This window comes from Drechmeria coniospora, chromosome 03 (assembly GCF_001625195.1).
Source record: "Drechmeria coniospora strain ARSEF 6962 chromosome 03, whole genome shotgun sequence".
In the NCBI taxonomy this organism is placed as follows: Eukaryota; Fungi; Ascomycota; class Sordariomycetes; order Hypocreales; family Ophiocordycipitaceae; genus Drechmeria; species Drechmeria coniospora.
The window spans coordinates 851,404-870,521 of NC_054391.1; the positions used below are offsets into that span (position 1 = coordinate 851,404).

The window sequence follows — 19,118 nt, forward strand, 5'->3', positions numbered from 1 at the left end:
CGGCTATTCTCAGCTCATTCATCGTCATGTCTCGTCGTGGAAGCCACCACAACGGGCAGCCGTCGGGAATCGCCCGTTGCGCAGATGGACACGGAGCATTCCAGGCGGGCTGCCCCGCATGCCTGACTCGAGTACCCAGTACCCGATCTGGTCGAGCCGGTGCGCCCTGGCGACGAGTAGCGGCTACTTTTCGCCGGTGACTGGCAGAATCTGGCACGTACTGCGGTGTGCTTGCTGCACATGCAAGCCAGTGCTAGGTAAGTGTGCCTACAGCACTCTGCACACCTACTGCACACTGTACTTGTGTGAGTACGCCTAGACTAGTAGGTACTAATACTTGGTACTGCACTCTAGTATACACCCACTGCACTCTGTACACCTACGGCACTCTGCACACCTACGGCACTCGGTACACCTACTGCACTCCGTTATTACTTAGGTGAGTACATCTAGACTATAGTACTGCACTCTGTACCAGCACTCTGTACACCTCCCATGCTCCCAACCCCTACAGTGCCCCCCCCCCCCTACTTACTGCACAGTGCTGAACCAGCCAGTCATGCTGCCGTGGCACCGTGTGCAAGTGGCGGTGCTTTTGCTGCTCTTAGTGCACCGCAGCGAGGCAGCATCCGAAACCCCCCTCGCAGCACGAGCACGGCGACGACGAATGCAAGTGCGTGCCGTCCTGCTCGCCGGGACAAACCTTCACCGACGGGACAAGGGTGGCACGAGGCCAGATCGGGAGCCGAAAACGACGACTCACCTGGGCGGGAGCCGAATCTTGGTGTCGGCATCGTCGTGGCGCCCGCTCGTATTGCCGCTGCATTCGTTCGGCCTCGCCCTCGCAGTGGCACGTCCATGCAAGTAGCTGTACTTGCGTCGTGCAGCCCGTTGGCTACGGCGTCTCTAGGGCGTCGCTGCGCGGTACAGGCGCTGTCCGTGACGTATTCCATGCCTACACCGACGCTCGCACCACCACAGCGCAGAGCAAGTACGTGCGTACAGAGTACGTGTGTACAGAGTACGTGTGTACAGAGTACAGAGTACGTCCTCATATCATTGTTTCCCTTTCGCTTCCACCTCGCTTCTCCGCTGCTTGTACTCTTTCTTGTTCTTCTTTTTCTTCTTCTTCTTGTTCTTCCTCTTCTTCCTCCTCCTCGCCTTCTTCTTCGCCACTCCTTCTTCCCCCTCTTCTCCTGCTCCTCCTTGTTCTTCTCCTCCTCTCTCCCTTCTATCCCTCTCGAGATCTCGTTCTCGCTCTCTCTCACTTCCACTGTTTCCACCGCTGTCGCTCTCTCCCACAGTCACTCGTCATCTCTCGCTCTTCCCCCTCGTTTCCTGCATTTCCTTCCTTCTGCGCCATCGGCCGCCCCGCTGCTGCACGTCGCATTGCAACATTGTCGTGCATTGGGCCGTTTCCCCTCACCAGGACGACACCGACTGGCCTACCAATCTATCTGGCCTCCCTACTTGCCTGGCCTCGCCACTTGCCTGGCCTACCTACTTACCTGGCCTGCCTACTTACCTGGCCTACCTACCTGGCCTACCTCGACCTACCTCACCTACACCGACTAATTAATTATCTGGCCTGCCCCTCCACCGACACTCTCTGTCGACATTCTCCATCCATCCATCATCCTCGTCGACATTCTCCATCGACAGCATCGGGAAAGCCAGCATTCATCGGCCAGCACCGTCGTCCCAAACGACTGCGATGAAGTGGTTCCTTCTCTACCTTGGCGCCGTCATGTCGCTGGCCGGTCCAGCATTTGCCGCACCGCTCGGACCGACGGGGCCTTGTGCCAGGGTTCGTCATCCCCGGCCCCTTCCACCTCGGCATCCTACTCCCGCGACGCCGCTGCACCCGCGTCGGCTCGTCGGCAAGCATCGCTGACCATTCTCCACAGGACAAGGTGGACGCCATCCTCAAGGGCGAGCTGGACGCGTCCGAATGCTGTTCGTACGGCAAGTGCAAGGGCAACGTCGTGGTCTCGGTCGGCCGCTGAGACGGACCGGCACGCTTCCTCCCTCGATTCCCCTTGACAGGTGACGGCACCGGCCCACGAGCAAGGCATCGGCACCTTTGAACTCGTCGCCGCTCGGAATGGGAGGGCCGCCGTGGCCGTCGGCTTCGTCGAGACGGCCGGCGTACGGCAGACGCACGACGACGCATCGGCTGCGAGCGAAGCGGACCGTCGAAGCAAATCGACGAGCGCGAGGGCCGATTGGACGGGCGTGGCATGCGTCGGCCGACTTTGTGCACGCGAAATGGAACGGAAGCGGTGCCCGAGGCGCGCTCATTCGGCGAGCGGCGGCGATGCGGCAGGCAGGTACTGCCACGCGAAGAGGTGAAATCGTGTGCGTGGTGCACTAGCAAAAATGAATGACTGACGCCCAACTGCTCGCTCGCAGCGCCGGTGCCCCCTCGCCAATGGAAACCATGACGACGCGTGCGTGCCTCCTTCGGCACTCGGCACCGTCCATGGCGAAGCTCTCGAGGAACACGAGGAAGCAGAGCGTGACGCAACGAGGTTCGCCCGGAGCCAGGTTCGCACGCACTCCGCAGCCGCGCCGCCACGACCGACCGACCGACCGTCTGTGGCTGTACTGTGTGCGTGCGGTGCCGTCGGTGGGCTGCGAGCGCTGCCGCTGGCGAGACAACGGTTCGGGCCACGATCAGGTCGAATCGGGAACAATGCGGTGCGCATCGCCATGACGGCTGAGCATGGGCTCGGCACACTCGGCATGTCATGTGCGGTATTGAATTACGCTTCCGAACGCTTGGCCATGAATGAATGCCCAGCCGGCGGCTCGTGGAATGAACGCTTGCGTTGCTGGGCAGGCTTGGCGCCGTCATGCGGGACGTGCTCTCACAGCAAGTACTTGGTAGGTGTGCTAGTGACAAAGAAGGCACGACGGGCGGACGGGCGGGAGCGACGGGAGAGGGTGTGCTTCTATTGTTGCCATGTGGGGCGGGTGGAGGCGTATGCCTAGTTGCGCAGTGTTGTGCATGTACAGGTACTTGTGCCTAGGTGCCAGTGCTGCAAGTGCAGGTACAAGTAGGTGTAAGTGTGCCGTACTAATACAAGCAAGTACTAATGTCTGTACTTGGCGCAGTCAATGTACTTGCATTTTTTGCCCCCCATTGTACTTACAACTACAGTACAGTACGTAAGTACAGTAAGTACGTAAGTACAGCAAGTACGTAAGTACAGTACAGAACCTGAGCAGAGTACTCCGTACACAAGCACATGCACTCTGCACGACGTCTCCGAACCACGTCCATGTACAACTACTCCGTATTACTTGCAAGTACACTTATTCATATTTGTTCAAGTACATGCCCTTGTGCAATGCATGCCCTTGTGGCAATGGAGGAAAGTGCAACGCATGCCCTTGTGGCAATGGAGGAAAGTGCGAGGCATGCCCTTGTGGCAATGGAGGAAAGTGCGAGGCATGCCCTTGTGGCAATGGAGGAAAGTGCGATGCATGCCCTTGTGGCAATGGAGGAAAGTGCAATGCATGCCCTTGTGGCAATGGAGGAAAGTGCGATGCAACGACAGTGTACTCCGTACTCCGTACATTTGCAGGTATTCTTTGCTGCCAATACCTGCGCAGCTGCTTGTGCCGATACTTGTGCGTAGTCCGGAAAAGGCCAGAACTTGAGCATTATCATGTACAACTACTTGGTCGTCCTTGCACAGTACGGATCCGGTGCACCGTACCGTTCCATAGTAGGCATGTACTTTTGCACCAAAGTAGATGTAGGTAGGTACTTGCAATATTACTTGTGCTTGTGCATGTACTTGGGCAGGTGCTCGAAGCACAGTGCTTGCACGGTGCAGCTGCAGAGTGAACTTGGCAGGCACATACCCGTCGTCGTCATTGTCCCTTTCAAACACTGGCCAGCAACCCTCTCACCTATCCGTACGGGCATCCGCGACAGTGACCGTTGTCCTCGCCTGGCCAGAGTCCAACGTGGGAATCCGATGCACAATCATGTGCTCGACCATGTCGACGTGCAGCTCGAGGAACGGCTCAGGCCTGACGCGGCGCGAGGGAATGGGGCGGTCCCGACCGTGCCGGTAGTTGGCCCCTGCGGACCAGACAGAGGTCGAGATTTTCTCACGAGGCACCAACTCGCTCACCTTTCGCTAGTTTCGGCCGGCTAGCCGCCTGGTGCTTCGACCGACCATTTGTCCGAGCTCGGCACGGGTCATAGTGCGAGGTGCCAAATGCTTCCATCCATCATCCAAGTACGCCTGCGCGGCGGATGCAGTTGACCGCCGCACCAACGTACCGGCTACGTCCAACGTCCATCTCGCTCCCGTCGAGGGGCGGTGGCATTGTTCTTCATCGAAACGCCATGTTTCATTCGCCTCCTCGCTGATGGACGAGGCGACATCTCGTCACACCGCCGCCTGTCGACTGTCGAAGCAAACTCGTATCGGTCCGTGCTCGCCGACACCTCATCCTCGCTTCGTGGCGCCTTCGTCCGTTGTCGAAGAGCGACGCCCCGGCGGTGCCGTCGATGGCTGGTGAGCACAACCGTGACGCCACGGCGGCAGAGCAGAGGCGAGAGGGGCTTGACGAGGGGAGCCCCAGGGACAACTTCTGCCCCGCCATCCATCAGAGGCCACTCACCCTCCAACCTTTTGCCCACCGACGGGAACCTTGACTTCGTTCCGCGGCCCGCATCAGAACCTCTCGGCGATGCCTGCTTCTCACCTGAAGAACCAGTGAACCATCGGGTTCTTGAACCCATGGGTGATGATCCCGGGTTCGGAGAAGCCCCTTGACATTACGCAGCCGTGCCTCCGGCGGTCGCTGACGAACCGGCAACCAACCTTCCATCTTGCCGCGGCCTGTTCGTGGAAGCATGCCCGTGAACGAATGGTCGAATTGTCAGCCCTCGAATGCTCGCAAGATCGTCCCCACAAATTCAAGTTTACGACCACCTTTTTCCCTTCTAGGTGACGACTTTGTAATGCATTTTCCTGCCACAGTCGGTACAATTACCATCAACTTTGCCGTCCCTCGTCGACGGGCATCGTCGTTCGGTGCTTGTCGTGCTGTGTCGTGCTGGTGGGTGCTGGTGGGGAACAGCTCCCAAACGGGCCTAGCGCCGGTGAGACCTCGCGGAACAACACTTCAGCGACCTCACGCCGACCTTTTTTTCTCCTTGCTCCTGTGCTCTGCTGACCCCCCCCCCCCCCCCCCGACATCGACCTGACATCCGCCAGCCGACCCGAGCCTTCGCCGTCGTTCTCTGCATCAATTGCCTGCCTCCGTGCCCCGGCTCCCAGGCTCATCGCCCCGTCGCTCGCACGCCTCTCCCTCGGAGCACCAGATAGCTCACCGTCACAATGGTCGTCTCCGCCCTCGCCCGCCCAATGCTCCGCTCGCCCGTCCTGCGCATGGCCGCGGCCCGCCGCCTCGAGAGCACCGCCGCCAGCAGGGCCCAGGAGGGCCTGTCCCGCGTGACGAGTGCCGCCGGGCCTGCCATCGCCGGCGCCGCCAAGGGTGTCGCCAACGCTCTGGGCAAGGTTGGCGGCCGGACCGGCAGGGTCATCGCCTTTGTCGAGCGTACATCCACCGCCCGGTACCCAATCGTGCTTCCATTCGCTGACATGGCGTGCCGCCTTTGGCAGGACAAACCCCCCTCGTCCTCTACTACTCCAAGGTCGGCTTGGAGCTCACAAAGCTCGTCTTCCAGAGCCAGAAGATGAGCCCTCCGTAAGCGCCACCCGACCTCGGCTCCCTGGCGTCCGATCGATGGCTGTGACGAGCGCTGACGACCGACCCGCAGGTCCATGGCCACCTTCCAGACGTACTACCAGAACCTGTGGCGCTCCCTCCAAACGGGCACCATCTTCCGCGCGCCCGCCAACCTGGTTCAGCAGATCCGCAACGTCAGCAACGTCCAGCTCGCCGCCGGTGCCGTCGTCTTTGCCGAGTGCCTGGGATTCTTCACCGCCGGCGAGATGCTTGGCCGCTTCAAGCTCGTCGGATACCATGGCGAGCCTGGCAGCCACCACTAAAGGCGTGCCGGCACGAGCGCCGGCGTGCGTCGACGATCCGTGTATTCACGAGTCGCCGGGTACGCTTCTGCCTCACCTTTGCCAGCTGTGACGAACGCCGGCCCCGCCCCGCTACCGGCTTGCCCTCTGGCTGGCGGCCGGTGCACCGCCGCTGTCCAACGCTGTCCAACTATGGCAGCACATGATGGCCTTTGCAAGCCGCATTTCTTTTTGTTCGAGACTGTACAATAGGTGCTTAGAAGCCGTTGTCGACAATCCAAGATAATCAAGCCATCTCGAATCAAGACCCTCGTCTCGACACCCATCGTTCGACTTTCCTGCCGACCCGAGCCTCGAGTCTCTGTCCAATACCTTGGTGATGTCGGCCCGCTCTGTCCCGGGCACACGCTTAGTGCTCCTGGTGGTCGACGTGCATGCACATCTCTCAGATTGGTGGGGCCGCCGTCTGCCCGCTTACTCTCCACGCATGTGTGTTGGTGACGCACCCGGCCCTCGATCTCGGAGATGCTCCTGGTGGTTGGTGTGCATTCACATCTCTCAGACTGGTGGGGCGGCCGGCTGTCTGCTTACCCTTCACGCATGTACATTGGTGACGCACCCGGCCCTCGACCTCGGAGATGCCCAGCTAGTCAGTCTTTTGCTCTACTACGCTCGGCGCTCGGCAGCACTCTTTCCCATCACCATTCTTCAACGGCGGGTGTGTATCTGGAAGGCGTCCTGACCCGCCGTTCTGTCGCCATCGTCATCCCGACATGTCAAGCCTCGCCAATACGTAGACGCAGCATCGCTCATGTACCGTGGTATTGTATATGGTGCCGTCGTGAAAACGACCGGCATGTGATGCATGCATGCAATGACAAATTGAACAACCCGTTCCGCAAGTGCTAAAATCTCGCCGCCATGCCTCAAATCAAACGGCACCCAAGGCGCTTCAAGCAGCATGGTAATCCGAACAGGACGTGATTGGAAAGAGAAACAACGCCTTCTTCTAGGAAAGGCAATTGGGCTTCAGCCTGTGCTGCTGGTCGCTTTCCGAATGCCAATAGTCTTTCAGGCCTTCCGAACCCGCGTTGGTTCGTTCGTACATTTGACGAGCCTGCAGCGAATGTCCCATCTCCGAGCGGCGGGTCGAAGGTCCGTCGGCAGGTTTCCTCGCCGTCCAAATGTACCTGCCACCAGGATTAGACGCATGACGACACGGCAAGTGCGCGGCGACAAGGGGGCGCTCACATGGTGCAATACCCGTGGTATCGCAATCTCGTGCACTCGTCCTTGGCCTGCTCACACAGATGCTTCACCTCCTCCACCGTCATGCCAAGCTTCTCGACCATGGGCATCAGGCTCATCGACTCCATCGAGTGCTTCAGGCTCAAGTTGAACCACCTGGCCGTCAGTTGGTCGTCCTTGTCCGCCATCCACGGGTTGACGTAGCACCGAATGGTCTGCTCCTTGAAATCGACGAAGCCCGCGCGCTCGATCATGGTTCGCACGGCCTGCGGCACGACTCTGGCGCTCCTGCTGAAGAGATCCAAGGCTGCGAGGAACTGATTGGCCCAGTCGAGGAGTGCAGAGTTCGGGGGCGTGTCGCCGCTCCCCTCCCAGCGAGGAACCCAGTCGATTTCGACATGCTCCAGGGTGCCCGTGCCGGGCGTCAAGCGTCTGCTTGCCAGTCAGCCAACCGCACTGGAGGAAAGGGCCAAAGCCGCGAAGGCGCTCGTACTGGAATATCTTGTGGTACGTCTCGGGCCAAAGATCAGTCTGGATGCTGCCATAGAGCATGCGAAGGTGCACGAGGTCGCAGTCCATCAATAGCGGATCCCAACACGGGTCCTCAATGTCGAACTGCATGGGCACGAAACCGCGGGGGATGCTGCAAGTATGCGTCATCAGCGAGCCATGCATCCGCTCCTCGTGCATCGGTCTCACTCACAAGTTGGGTTGAATTCGGTTTAGGTCAACGGCCATGACCTCGGGGATGACTCCTTCGGGGCCTACACTGCAGACGGGGAATCAGCGCGACGGCAGCGACGGGCATCGTCGAGGCGGGCGTCGCTTACGAGTCGCACACGGTAATCGCCCAGATGCCGGTCCCCGTTCCCAGGTCGAGAACCCTCAAGGGTCGGTCAAAGGACAGCCTGCGCGTGGCGATGGCTTGCTTTCGGGCGACGAGGAAGAACTGGTTGAACAAGTCCAGCCTGTTCGCCTCCTCCTGCGGAACGTCGGTTACATGCCTGACTCTGCTCAACGGACGGGTGGAGGAATCCTACTTCGTCGATGGGGAAGAGATATTTGCGCGGCCTCCATCCTCCGTAGTATCGGCCGTGGGCCCAAAACCCCACGGGCATCGGGCCACGCTGCGACGGCGCGTCCGGGAGGCTAATACCTCTGAGCAAGAAACCATGGCAACGGAGGGCCGTCGGGGCGTGGAAGGTACTCACGGTTGCTGGGACATGTCGACAGTTGGCATCGCGCCGTTGTGATGTGGTGAACGCCGCACAGCGGTACCGGCCGGCATTCCAAAGAGGCGTGTCGTGCTGTGACGAGATTGTGGGGGAATTATCGACGCCAGCCTGTGTGCCATATGTTAGTCGGCCGGTCCAAGATCAGGCATGGCCGTGCGGAGGGTGAAGTGAACGAATGAGACGGAGAGCCGGCGTCCAAATCCGACGGAATGATGCAGCGGAAACAACAACGAAACCCCCAAGTGCGCAAGGCCAAAGAGCGCTCTGCCGAGGAAGGCTCCGTCGGCATCCGTTGCACAAATCAGCCGAGGCGGTGAGGGACTGACACGGCAGAGAGGCGCGACTTTCACATCGTGAGAGTACACGGCTCAGGCCACGCTGCCACTAAGAGGTTGGGTCGATCAAGTCGATCGGCTGAGCCGGCCACACGGCAGAGCTGCATCGGCGAACACGCTGGACCCTGCATCGTCCAGCTCCACAGTCCTCGGCCGCCTCAGGGCAAATGGTCAGAGCGTGCACGGCTCTCCTGCCTCGGTTCCTGCCTCGAGGCGGAGATACAAGAGACCACGCTCGCTCGAGGGAATACGTAGGAGATCAACGAGAATCGGGGGGCAGAGCAAAAAACGGAACAGATTCGAATGAGAGAGGCATGCAAGAAACGTACCAGAGTCCGGCGGAATGGTTTCTTCGGCCCTGCCTTTTGTGCTGGGCGGGGGAGGTAGGATCAAGGTTGGGCAAGGGGACGGCGGGAGTGCAACGACGAGGGAGCGACCCGAGGAGACTACCCGAGAACGAAGAGTGAAATCGAGCGTGGCTCGCAGATGGACTCGCTCGGCGATGATGTCGGGAAAATCGACTGACTGCCTTGGCTGGCTGGCTGCCCGCCTATGTCCACGGCTGGCCACCACTCGGCCCGTCTCGGCGACGGTGGCAAACGAATGGAGCAATGGTTCGGCACCGGCCCCAGCCAATGGACCGATGGACAAAGGCAGACGGACGGACGAGAGGCGACTGGCGAGGAATCAAGCGTGACCGGGACAGCAAGGCTGGGCTGGAAGGCCAGGCGAAATTCGGTCGGCGTGATGGAAACGTGAAGGAGGGAAAAGTGAAGGCAACGCTCACTCCTCCTGCTGCCACGGACGGACGCTCCTTCGGGCCGCCGTGGTCGATGGTGGTTGGCGGTCGGTGGTTCGGTGCCGTCGACGAGGAAAGAGCGAGTGGAAGGAGGAGGGGTTCCGAGCGATCGAGAAAGGCCAGCGGGTGAGGAGCGCTGGACTCTTTGGAGAAGGCGCGACGAGGCGCGACGAGAAAGCAGCAACGACAAGTGGCAAGCGGGCAACGGGCAGGTGGCAAGAGCTCGCGATGGATGGGAGGATGACGTGAAGCGAGCAGCGTCGTCTTCCATGTATATGCGGTGTGCCGTGTCGACAGCAGAACAGGTGACGGCGACCGCTCCGGACGGAATCCAGGTGCAAGTGCCGCCTGGCCTAGCAGAGGTGCGCGTACATTTCCTGGCGGGGGGGGTTGCTCCCTTGGCTGCTGGTGACCGGGTGTGCCACCGCCTCCATGGACGATGCCCCCAGACAGGAGTCCGGGTTTGGGCGGAAGCGGAGTGGACCGTCGGGCTGGCTCGCGGTTCCGATGCACTCGTTTGCCGGCTTCGACGCAAGCAGGGAGGATTGGCGAGACGGCCGGAGAGAGGTTAGGTTTTCTCGACGTTCGAGACGGCCGAGTCGGTTGGAGTGCGGTTAGCGGTCACCGCGGCGGGCTGGGAGCGGACGAGGGTAGGTACTAGTAGGTGCGGGTGTGGGTAGCGCGACTGGTGGCGTGCGCGTAGAAAAAGCAAGCAAGGCGGCATGCGAGCACGGGGGCGCATGCAAGCACGTACTGTAGAGTCGCAGCGGTACGGGTACGGAGCAGGTACTTGCAGGCCGTGCACATGGAAGTGGACTAGAACGGAGTGCCCCTCGTGGCGAGGACACCACCAACTCCAGCAGACGTCGACTACCCGCCATTGTCTCACCGGACCGGCCGTAGGTGTAAGTAGTGCACAGCAGCACAGTACATGCATCCAGTGCCCATGTGTGTCGTTGGCCGCCTTGGTAGCTGCCAACGCAGTAGTTGTGCAAAGTACGGTAATTGAGCGGTACCTGGTGCCTTGGTGCCCACTACCTAGGTAGTAACTTGGTATGTACTTGCTTTGCTGCAAGTACCTAGTAGGCACGGCGCCAACCCACGATTGTACTGTACAGTATTACAGTACAGTGCACGAAGTACTCGTACGGCACTAGCAGGGTGCATTCCTAGGTACTAGGTACCTACCTAGCCTAGTACCTCGTGCGAATGGTTTCCAGGTTCTGCGTACGGGCTTGCTGCCAAGTACTGGCACGTACCCGTAGGTTCGTGCTGGGAGGATGCCCTAGCTGCCCGTGCCGAGGCAGGTTCTAACCTACTCGAATGGTGCTCATTTTACTCCGTACGAGCAGTCACTCCCGCCAGTTCCATTCGCACCTGAACCAAGGAGGTTCCACCGCGAGAGGCACTTTGGCAAGCTCCAACTACCCGCTGCGACCTGCTGCGACCTGCTGCGACCTGTTGTTGCTACCTGCTGCTACCTGCTTCCACCTGCTTCCACCTGCGACCTACTTACCTAGGCAAGTACCGGGGAGGGTTGGCCCATGGGCATCCAGGTAGGCCTATGGGCATCCAGGTAGGCCCATGTACCTCGCCAGTGACGTCTGTGCTTGGCCAGGCACTTGATCGACACCTGGCACGGTGGGACGCGGGAATGGCAGTCCATGGCAGCATTGTGCTGTCCTGCGTCCGCACCACGACCATCGCAGCTGCGCAGCTGCCGTCCTCCTCGACGACCAGGCCGCCCTCCCTGCACGGGTGCGCGTACGGCACGCTGCACAGTGGCCGCGTGCACATGGGTTGCTCCAGTTCTCGAGCTTCCCTGCGCCTCGCTCGCGGCCGGCAGCACCTGATTGGCCATCCGCCGTTCGATCCGTCCCTTGCCACGCCGCCCCCAAGTACTTACTTATAGAGAGGGCCAAGGCGGAGCAGCAGACAGACAGACGATGGCTTCGTGCATGCCGCCGGCCACAGCACACGTCCTCTACCACGACGTGCGTGCTTGTACGGGCAAGTGCAAAACACGGGCGGTACTTCTCCCACGGCACGCAGGCGGCCAACTTTCCGCAGGCGGCTAGCGGAGGTGCTGGGCGGCACAGACGGGCGGCAGCAAACACAGGTCGCGACTCTTCAGCGGGTCCCGAGAATCACGCCGGGGGGGTGCCGCCAGTCCCCCACGCGATGGCTCTCCTAGTACCTCATCAACGAGTTAGTGCCCGCCCTGGGGCCAAGGAAACGATGTTCACAACCATCTCCCCGCCCGTTGATTCCGAAAGGGAATTCGTGCATCATGCATCGAGTCAGGGCGCGCAGCGCGGGCAGCCCCGGCGCTGGCGGCTCGGATCCTACTTGCATGCCAAGGTGTGGAAGACCGCTGCCGCCTTCTCCATCCACGAGCAGGCGTACACGTACAAGCACCACCACCACCACCTGCGCGTGGCCACAAGTACAGGTACTTGCACCCAGGTGAACTCGTGTCCGGTGCATGCAAGTACTTGCGTAGGATCACAGTCCGCACCTACCGGGTGTGTGATGGTCCAAGTGCCTGCGTGATGGGCAACGTCATGGACGCCGCGACGGATCGAAGCAGACAGAGGCCTTTTACCAAGGTCCTTGGGGGCTGCACTTGGGTACGATGCTTGTAGTAGTAGTTGTACAGTAATTACTCGGTTGTACTCCGTACGGTACTCTGGAGTTTGCGGGACACTCCCCCCACCCAACTCGGCGCAACCTGTTGGCAGTGCTCCGTACTCCGTACTGCTCCGTACTGTACATGTGCTGTACTTGCTTGCGAGTGCTCATCAAAGGAGGAGTGCATGTATCCGTAAGTACTCCGTACGGTGCTGCAGCACGTACTTGCATGTACACGTACAGTCTCCGCGGCAAGTACCGGACCAGACCTGCTGGCCCAGACCTGCTGGCCCAGACCATCCTTCCAGCACCCTTCCACCATGACTTGATTGAGCATGACGACAGGCTCTGTCCACGTGCCGGTCGGTCGATACGAGCAAGCATATAAGTACTTGCTGTACGCAATCCATGTGCGAGCACGGTACGGCGAGAGACTGGGCGAATGGAACGCGGCCGACGCCAGGACGTGCTGCGGAAGCCTTCTTCCATCCGTCGTGAGAGGAACGCAGTCGCTGCACGGTCGAGGAACCCTCTCTCCACCCGCCAAGACTCCCTCTCCGCATTTAGGATTGTCTCGGACCGCATCGTTCTGCAGGTACGCCGTTCGTCGCCTCCAGTTATTCCGGATGACACCACGACGGCGAGGCCAGCCCGGTACATGTCGCGCGAAATTTTGCTTCCCATCGGTGGCAGGCAGCTTCTCTTCCATGGGCAGTCGCTTGTTTTGCGCAAACCTGCGCGTGTGCCATGTCGAGCCGTCTCGAAGCCGAGCTCGGAACGGTTGGGAGGTGCACGCTGGATGTTTGTGTGTCCGCTTTTTTTTTTGTGCTCGCTCGCCATGAGGTTCCCAGGTGGCGTATGAGCAGGCCTGTCGAGAATCCCACGCCAACACGTTGTGGAGGACAGCACCGCGATTCGTACTAGGTAAGGGGATCAAGCGAGTACTTTTACATGCGCCGAGTACGGAGTGCCGAGTGCAGCAAAGAGCTCCTCAAACGCAAGCAAGTTTACACGAACCGCGTACCTGCAGGGTATTTTTTCCCGCATGGGCACGCCAGAATGAGCATCGGCCGAATCTGTCACGTCTTGAAGCTGGCTCCACGTGCCAAGCAAGACTGGGCAGATGGCCGTCAAAATTTTCCCACGATAATTACTTGCTTGCCTGGCTGGCCTTGCAAACGAGGCAGCACGGAGTATTACTCCGCAGTACGGCGGAGTAAGTACAAGGACTCGCTTGTACCAACGTGCAAAGTGCAAGCAACGATACACTTGCATTTGCACTACAGAGAACTCCGTACTAGGTACCTAGTACGCAAGTGCTGTACTTGTGGTCAGTCAAGTGCAAGTACATGCTCGCATGTGCCGCCATCAGTTGATGCTGAGCTGTGCGTTGGAGTCTCACAGTGCAACTAATACCTGCAGTATTATTACGCGCCCAAGTACAAGGCAGAACACGCTGGTCCGACAACGACGATTGCCCTGTTGCAAACCCAGGTCCCGCCACATGGTTACGAAAACTCCGCATCTCACATGGTATCGTCCTATGACCTTGGAAGACGTTCCTCTCGCAGCCAACAACGAAATATAGGTCATGGACGGCCCTCGTAACACGCGGAGCACGTGTCTTTGACCTACTTGTAGGCGCTCTGTCGAGGCGGCGGCACGAATGAAGACGGCAAACTACAGCAGGTGCATATTCCCTTAGGACGACACTCCCATGTACTGTAAGTAAAGAAGTAAGTACTTGCCAGTACGTGTACTGTACATGTGCAGTGCGGTACAGCTTTGTGGTTGCGCAGGTACCGTTCTGTCGTCGTACCGTGGGGGCCAACGGAGTGGCAGCTTCTTAGTCCATCATGACGCGGTCAACCTTCCATTTTTCTATAAATAGACAAGTTGGCCGAGCGGTTAATGCGATGGAGCACCAAACCGCCAGTTTCGCCCGCATTCGTTCGAAACGCAGTCATTGACGAAAGTATGCTATCGCCTCGCCTCCGCCCATGGTGTTCATGAAGCGAATGCACGGCCTCGGATGACCATGCTCATGCGAGGACCAAACATGAAATCACAGCCTCGGCTACCGTGATCAGTGTGATGCGTACGAGGGTATGTGTTTGGTGCGGTGGGACATGTAGTACGCGGCGAAGCAGTTCGAATGATGATCAAGTACAGCAGGAACGAGCTGAAAATGGCCGCCAATTCTACTGCCACGATGCCATGCACTGCATGTCAAGTGCTCGGCAAACGATGATGCAAATAGATGGCAGGCTCATACCAACTGCGTGGTAACTCGAGATACGCACGCAAAACGTCTACTGTAGGAGCAGTCGGAAACGTGACCGCCCGAGGGCTGGCGGAAGAAATCTTTTCCCTCCTGCCTTGCGGCCTTGCTGCCTTGCTGCCTTGCTGCCTTGCTGCCTTGCTGCCTCGTTGCCTTGAAGCATCGCCTGACTCTGCTGTGCCTTCCACCTTGACACGTCGCAGAGCCTCCTGTCGACTGTTGTCCGTTTCCGACGCCTTGGTTTGCGTGAGACATTCCGTCCAAGAGGGCGCAAATTCTCGAACAGGGCCGTCGTACCGCCGCCCGGTACAGCTTTGGCCTTGGCTCCTCCCGTCGTCGAATCAGCTTGCGTCACGCTTCCGGCCACGCCAAACGACATCTGTTGGTGCCACGTCCCGCATCATGGTGTTGTGACTTGTCCAACTGGCGACACCATCCCCTTCCACCACACGAACCAACCATGGGCCGTGCAGGCCAATGCCTACCTGCTCCGAGCCTTGCCCCCCCGCTCGCCCCCGGGGGCGTCAAGCATTTTCGATGCCTGTCGTGGCCATGGGAGCTTGTGCAACAGCCGTAATCCAAAAGTGTATGGGCTCGGCACCCGTCGTCTCCCGCCGGAAGCACCGCGACCACTACGCAGAGTCACCGACACTCGACATCGTCCGTCGGGGGGGACGAGCGTGTGCTCCTGCATGGCGACGTCCCAATCACGGTGTTACCGATCTGGCCGAGAACAGCTCATCAGAATCAGAACGGATCATGCCTTCGTCATGGCTTGACCCATGCTGAAACAACCGCCTCGGCAAGGCAACGACGGATGTGGTGGTCCGCCTACGAGCTGTTCCTTGCGACAACGCATGAAAACATGTCAAGTTCCCCGTCGTCATTGCGCCCCTCACAATCGGCTACTTGAGTGTGTATCGAAGAAAACGACATGCTGGTGCAACCCCGGGCATGACTTGTATAGCATGACGATAGGGGACATGTCGGACACGGGAGTCCAGCTGCGCAGGACAGGGGTTTGATGAAGAGGTCTGAAGAGTCACAGAGGCCAAAAACCAAACGCTACCTGGGCCCCCGGCTTCTCGCTGCGATGCAGGAGTGGAATGACGGTGACAGTGTGACGCATCCAAGCAGCCAATCCAGCCACATCCGTCTTTGTCTACCCCCTCCCCCCCCCCTTCGACTTATTTCTACTTGGCATCTTCACCATTGCCCTTACTTCCCTTGACGATGGAATCGGCGCTCGAGAGCCAACCCCACGGATGACATGGCCATCGTCGAAATGTGGAATGACACGAAATTACAAGGAAACTCGATTCTTTTACCTTCTCGGAGGCACGAGCACATCCGGGGAAACTGACGTCAAGCTCCCGTCAAGTACATGCACAGGGTGTGCGGCTCTGGATATGGTTCGCGAATGAGAGAGCAGACACCCCCTTGGCGACCAGCGACCAGTGGCGGGGAGGGGGTGAGGCCATTTCCGTCGGTAGCGTACGTTTACTCGTGCGGTACGGCGCGGTTCGGGCTGCTGCGTTGTATGATTGGGTCGCTGGGAACCAGAAGCACATGGGTCTGTTGCATGACATCCACGGCATGGTCCGGGTCGACGGGAAGATCTGGGCCCCCGTTGAAGGAAAAGGGGGCCTCGTGATGATTGGCCAAGTCAACTAGTCGCGCGATCTCCTACTCTTGGCTGTGGGTGGCCAACGGGCCAATGCTGGCATGCCGCTATGGGCACCACCTTTGCACTAACGTCGCCGACTTCGAGCCAAAGGCCATCGCAGTTTCGCTGCTCACCATGACGGTCGACGCGGGAGTCCCTCGACTGCCAGCTCGTCCCAGCCCCCGGCGAGTCGACGGTTGTGCTCCCTACGCCATGGACGATTCCGATGGCAATGGCCAGAATTCTGTACCAAGTTTCGGGTGGAGCTGGAATTTCCCTCTCCGCGCCCGGTCCATACATTAGCACCCCTTGGATACGACTGCCGTACCTGCACCTTTGTTGAGACACAAAGTGTTCGACTCATCATCGTCATGCGCCAAAGGTCGAGCTCGAGGCGGTGGAAGGGGGCTGCCACATCCCGGTCAAGTATCGTTCTTCACGGTACTTGGTCATTTCCAACCTAACCATTCTGAAGCTAGCAGCCATGACTGTAATGTACAGTAGGTGCGAAGGCTCAACCAATAGAACGATGAAGCATCAAAACCACGTACGAGTCCATGCATTCCCGGCCATGAAGAGATCCTACCAGGAGCGGCAGGCACGTACAGGCAAATAATCAGCTGCCCTGCCACCATCCTGCAAAGCTCAGCGGCGATGTTGGCCCGACAATACCGCAAGGCGAGGTGCATGTCAAGAGTGTGATTCAACCTCAGACGACAGGCCGGCGTTGGCCATCTTATCGCCGCCGTTCAAGTCCGACCTGTCTCTTTGATTTATTCTCATAATTGACAGGGCGAGATGCGACAGCTCGACTGGACCGGACCATGGAGGACAGAAAAGTACAAAGCCCATGCACGAGGCTGAGCACGTGTACGATTCAGCCGTGGTAGGCATCGTACTTGGCCGTCTGCCTGCTTGCGTCTCTGGTGTTCACACTGGTACACGTGCATGCGATGGACGAAGCAAAAAGAAACGTCAAAAGAAAGTATATGGGGAGCCACGGGGGGGAGGGGGGGGCAAGGTGTCTATTTGCCCTTTTGCTCCTCTGCTCTGTTGGCACCGTAGAGAATGAGAATGGCGGGAAATCTCCGACTCCCCTTCCTTGGACGTTGTTGGTCACTCGTCGCCTGCAAGCAGTATCCCTGTTGGCGGGGCCCACTCCCCCCATCGGTGGACGGAAGCCATTGGATCAACCAAACTGTCGGGTCATGGTGGGGCGGGAGGAGAAGAGGGGGCAAAGGGGGGGCGTGAGAAATTGCACCTCGGGCTTCCGCCACGAGCTCTGTGGGAAGGAAGGCACGAACTTACACGGACCACCATGTGCAAGTCCAACACCAACAGATGGCCGTACTTGGTACAGGCAAGTGCAGGCAAGTGCAGGCGAGCGCAGGCGAGCGCAGGCAAGTGCGGGTGGCGAATGCAGGCAAGTGCAGGCGAGCGCAGGCGAGCACAGGCAAGTGTAGGCGAGCACAGGCAAGTGTAGGCGAGCACAGGCAAGTGTAGGCGAGCACAGGCAAGTGCAGGCGACCGCAGGCAAGTGCAGGCGACCGCAGGCAAGTGCAGGCGACCGCAGGCAAGTGCAGGCGACCGCAGGCAAGCGCAGGCAATCTCAAGGGATTTGCACCTTCCGGGAGGGGAGAAGCGTATTCATTCCTCGTTTTAGGCGAAAGGCGTCCAACATGGACGAAAAGCCAACCCTTCATCCGGATAGTGTCCCAGCCAACTTTGATTGGCATTCACCATCACCTACGATATATCCACACGTCCTCGGCCTCGGGGGGGTGTCGCATTCCGCTCGGCAGCGGCTCGCAGGCGCTGTCCCGCATTGCCGTCCTACGTTGCTGCCCTGCTCTGCCGTTTGATCTGCGCAGCATGGGACAGCTTGCCGCTGGTTGGAGCACTGAGGATGGTCGAGCCCGAAGCCCAAACGTCGAAATGTCGAGCTGGAACTTGGTGAAGGCGACCATGACGGCACCGAAAAAGCGCCGGACAGTCATTCCAGCATGACACTCTTGCCCAAGCCGACGATGCGTCGGTGTGGCAAGGCCCGCCCCTGCAAAGAAGTTCTTCTCATGCTTCTGGACAGAATTCCGGCGACGGCCAAAGACAGCGAAGCCGAGAATAGGTCCAGATCATCTCGCTTCATCCACCATCGACGCCCATCTCCTCCGCCGCGGCCTACCAGACACGAGGATAGTGGGCAGTCGCTATTTTTCTCCTGCATCGAAGAATTCGGCTGCTCCTTGATGGTACTCTGGCTCATCACTCTGGAATTGCATGACAATAAATATGACTCGCCACGTGACCGACACACATGGTCTCTTCTGGTCCGATGGATGCTCACCGCCATTGGAAGCGACAGAAGCTAAAGACGGCTGTGATTTCTTACGACACTGGTCGGCCGTCTCCATTCCGCCCAAGAAAGTGCATACACGGTCGTGCTTGCTTGGGAGAGGCGTTGCAAACTCCCCGAACAGCACGCCGTCGCTACTGGCCGTTTCTATCAACGCTTCACGAGACGATCCATTGCCATGCTGGCCACCACCTTCTTGACCCCGACCGAATGACGACGCACAGTTGGTCTCACTCTCCCTCTCCTTTGCCATTTCAGCCGGTGTTGCGCTCTACAGTCTGTTCGCCAGTCTATTCTTTGGCAACGTAAAGCCCCTTAGCACCCTGCCCAAGCCGTCGACCGAGAGCGGGTTTTCCTCATACTTTGCTGGTTCATGGGTACGAAGGGGCACAGAAGCCTCGGCTTCGGCCATATTGGCTTTCTGTTTTTTTCGTCGTCGAGACCTTGGCATTGAGATGAATGGCTGGTTTACGCCCAGCTTGGCGGTCGCGTCTTCTGTCCGATCCGAGGCCGTCCGAATACAGAGGCCAAGCAGGCCGCCGAACCGTTT

General features: G+C 59.2%; 7 protein-coding genes across 7 annotated transcripts; 2 read left to right on the top strand and 5 right to left on the bottom strand.

The window, feature by feature from the left end:
• Positions 1-1,714: 1,714 nt before the first annotated feature.
• Positions 1,715-2,716, top strand: DCS_06093 (uncharacterized protein; the record flags this gene model as incomplete). The annotated part of the gene is made up of 5 exons (XM_040803384.1): positions 1,715-1,807; positions 1,908-1,994; positions 2,047-2,330; positions 2,413-2,531; positions 2,658-2,716. 5 exons carry the CDS (start codon positions 1,715-1,717, stop codon positions 2,714-2,716), a joined length of 642 nt encoding a protein of 213 aa, XP_040653488.1.
• Positions 2,717-4,303: 1,587 nt separating this feature from the next.
• On the bottom strand, positions 4,304-4,765 carry DCS_06094 (uncharacterized protein; the record flags this gene model as incomplete). The annotated part of the gene is made up of 1 exon (XM_040803385.1): positions 4,304-4,765. One exon carries the CDS (start codon positions 4,763-4,765, stop codon positions 4,304-4,306), a length of 462 nt encoding a protein of 153 aa, XP_040653489.1.
• A 601-nt stretch (positions 4,766-5,366) lies between these two features.
• Positions 5,367-6,041, top strand: DCS_06095 (uncharacterized protein; the record flags this gene model as incomplete). The annotated part of the gene is made up of 3 exons (XM_040803386.1): positions 5,367-5,586; positions 5,652-5,736; positions 5,810-6,041. The coding sequence occupies 3 exons, from the start codon at positions 5,367-5,369 to the stop codon at positions 6,039-6,041; spliced, it is 537 nt and encodes a 178-aa protein (XP_040653490.1).
• Positions 6,042-7,029: 988 nt separating this feature from the next.
• Positions 7,030-8,508, bottom strand: DCS_06096 (uncharacterized protein; the record flags this gene model as incomplete). Its single annotated transcript, XM_040803387.1, has 7 exons — positions 7,030-7,210; positions 7,272-7,700; positions 7,762-7,911; positions 7,972-8,037; positions 8,099-8,250; positions 8,309-8,417; positions 8,480-8,508. The coding sequence occupies 7 exons, from the start codon at positions 8,506-8,508 to the stop codon at positions 7,030-7,032; spliced, it is 1,116 nt and encodes a 371-aa protein (XP_040653491.1).
• Positions 8,509-14,580: 6,072 nt separating this feature from the next.
• DCS_06097 (uncharacterized protein) lies at positions 14,581-14,928 on the bottom strand (the record flags this gene model as incomplete). The annotated part of the gene is made up of 1 exon (XM_040803388.1): positions 14,581-14,928. The coding sequence occupies one exon, from the start codon at positions 14,926-14,928 to the stop codon at positions 14,581-14,583; it is 348 nt and encodes a 115-aa protein (XP_040653492.1).
• A 1,287-nt stretch (positions 14,929-16,215) lies between these two features.
• DCS_06098 (uncharacterized protein) lies at positions 16,216-16,515 on the bottom strand (the record flags this gene model as incomplete). The annotated part of the gene is made up of 1 exon (XM_040803389.1): positions 16,216-16,515. One exon carries the CDS (start codon positions 16,513-16,515, stop codon positions 16,216-16,218), a length of 300 nt encoding a protein of 99 aa, XP_040653493.1.
• Positions 16,516-17,957: 1,442 nt separating this feature from the next.
• On the bottom strand, positions 17,958-18,182 carry DCS_06099 (uncharacterized protein; the record flags this gene model as incomplete). The annotated part of the gene is made up of 1 exon (XM_040803390.1): positions 17,958-18,182. One exon carries the CDS (start codon positions 18,180-18,182, stop codon positions 17,958-17,960), a length of 225 nt encoding a protein of 74 aa, XP_040653494.1.
• Positions 18,183-19,118: the final 936 nt, after the last annotated feature.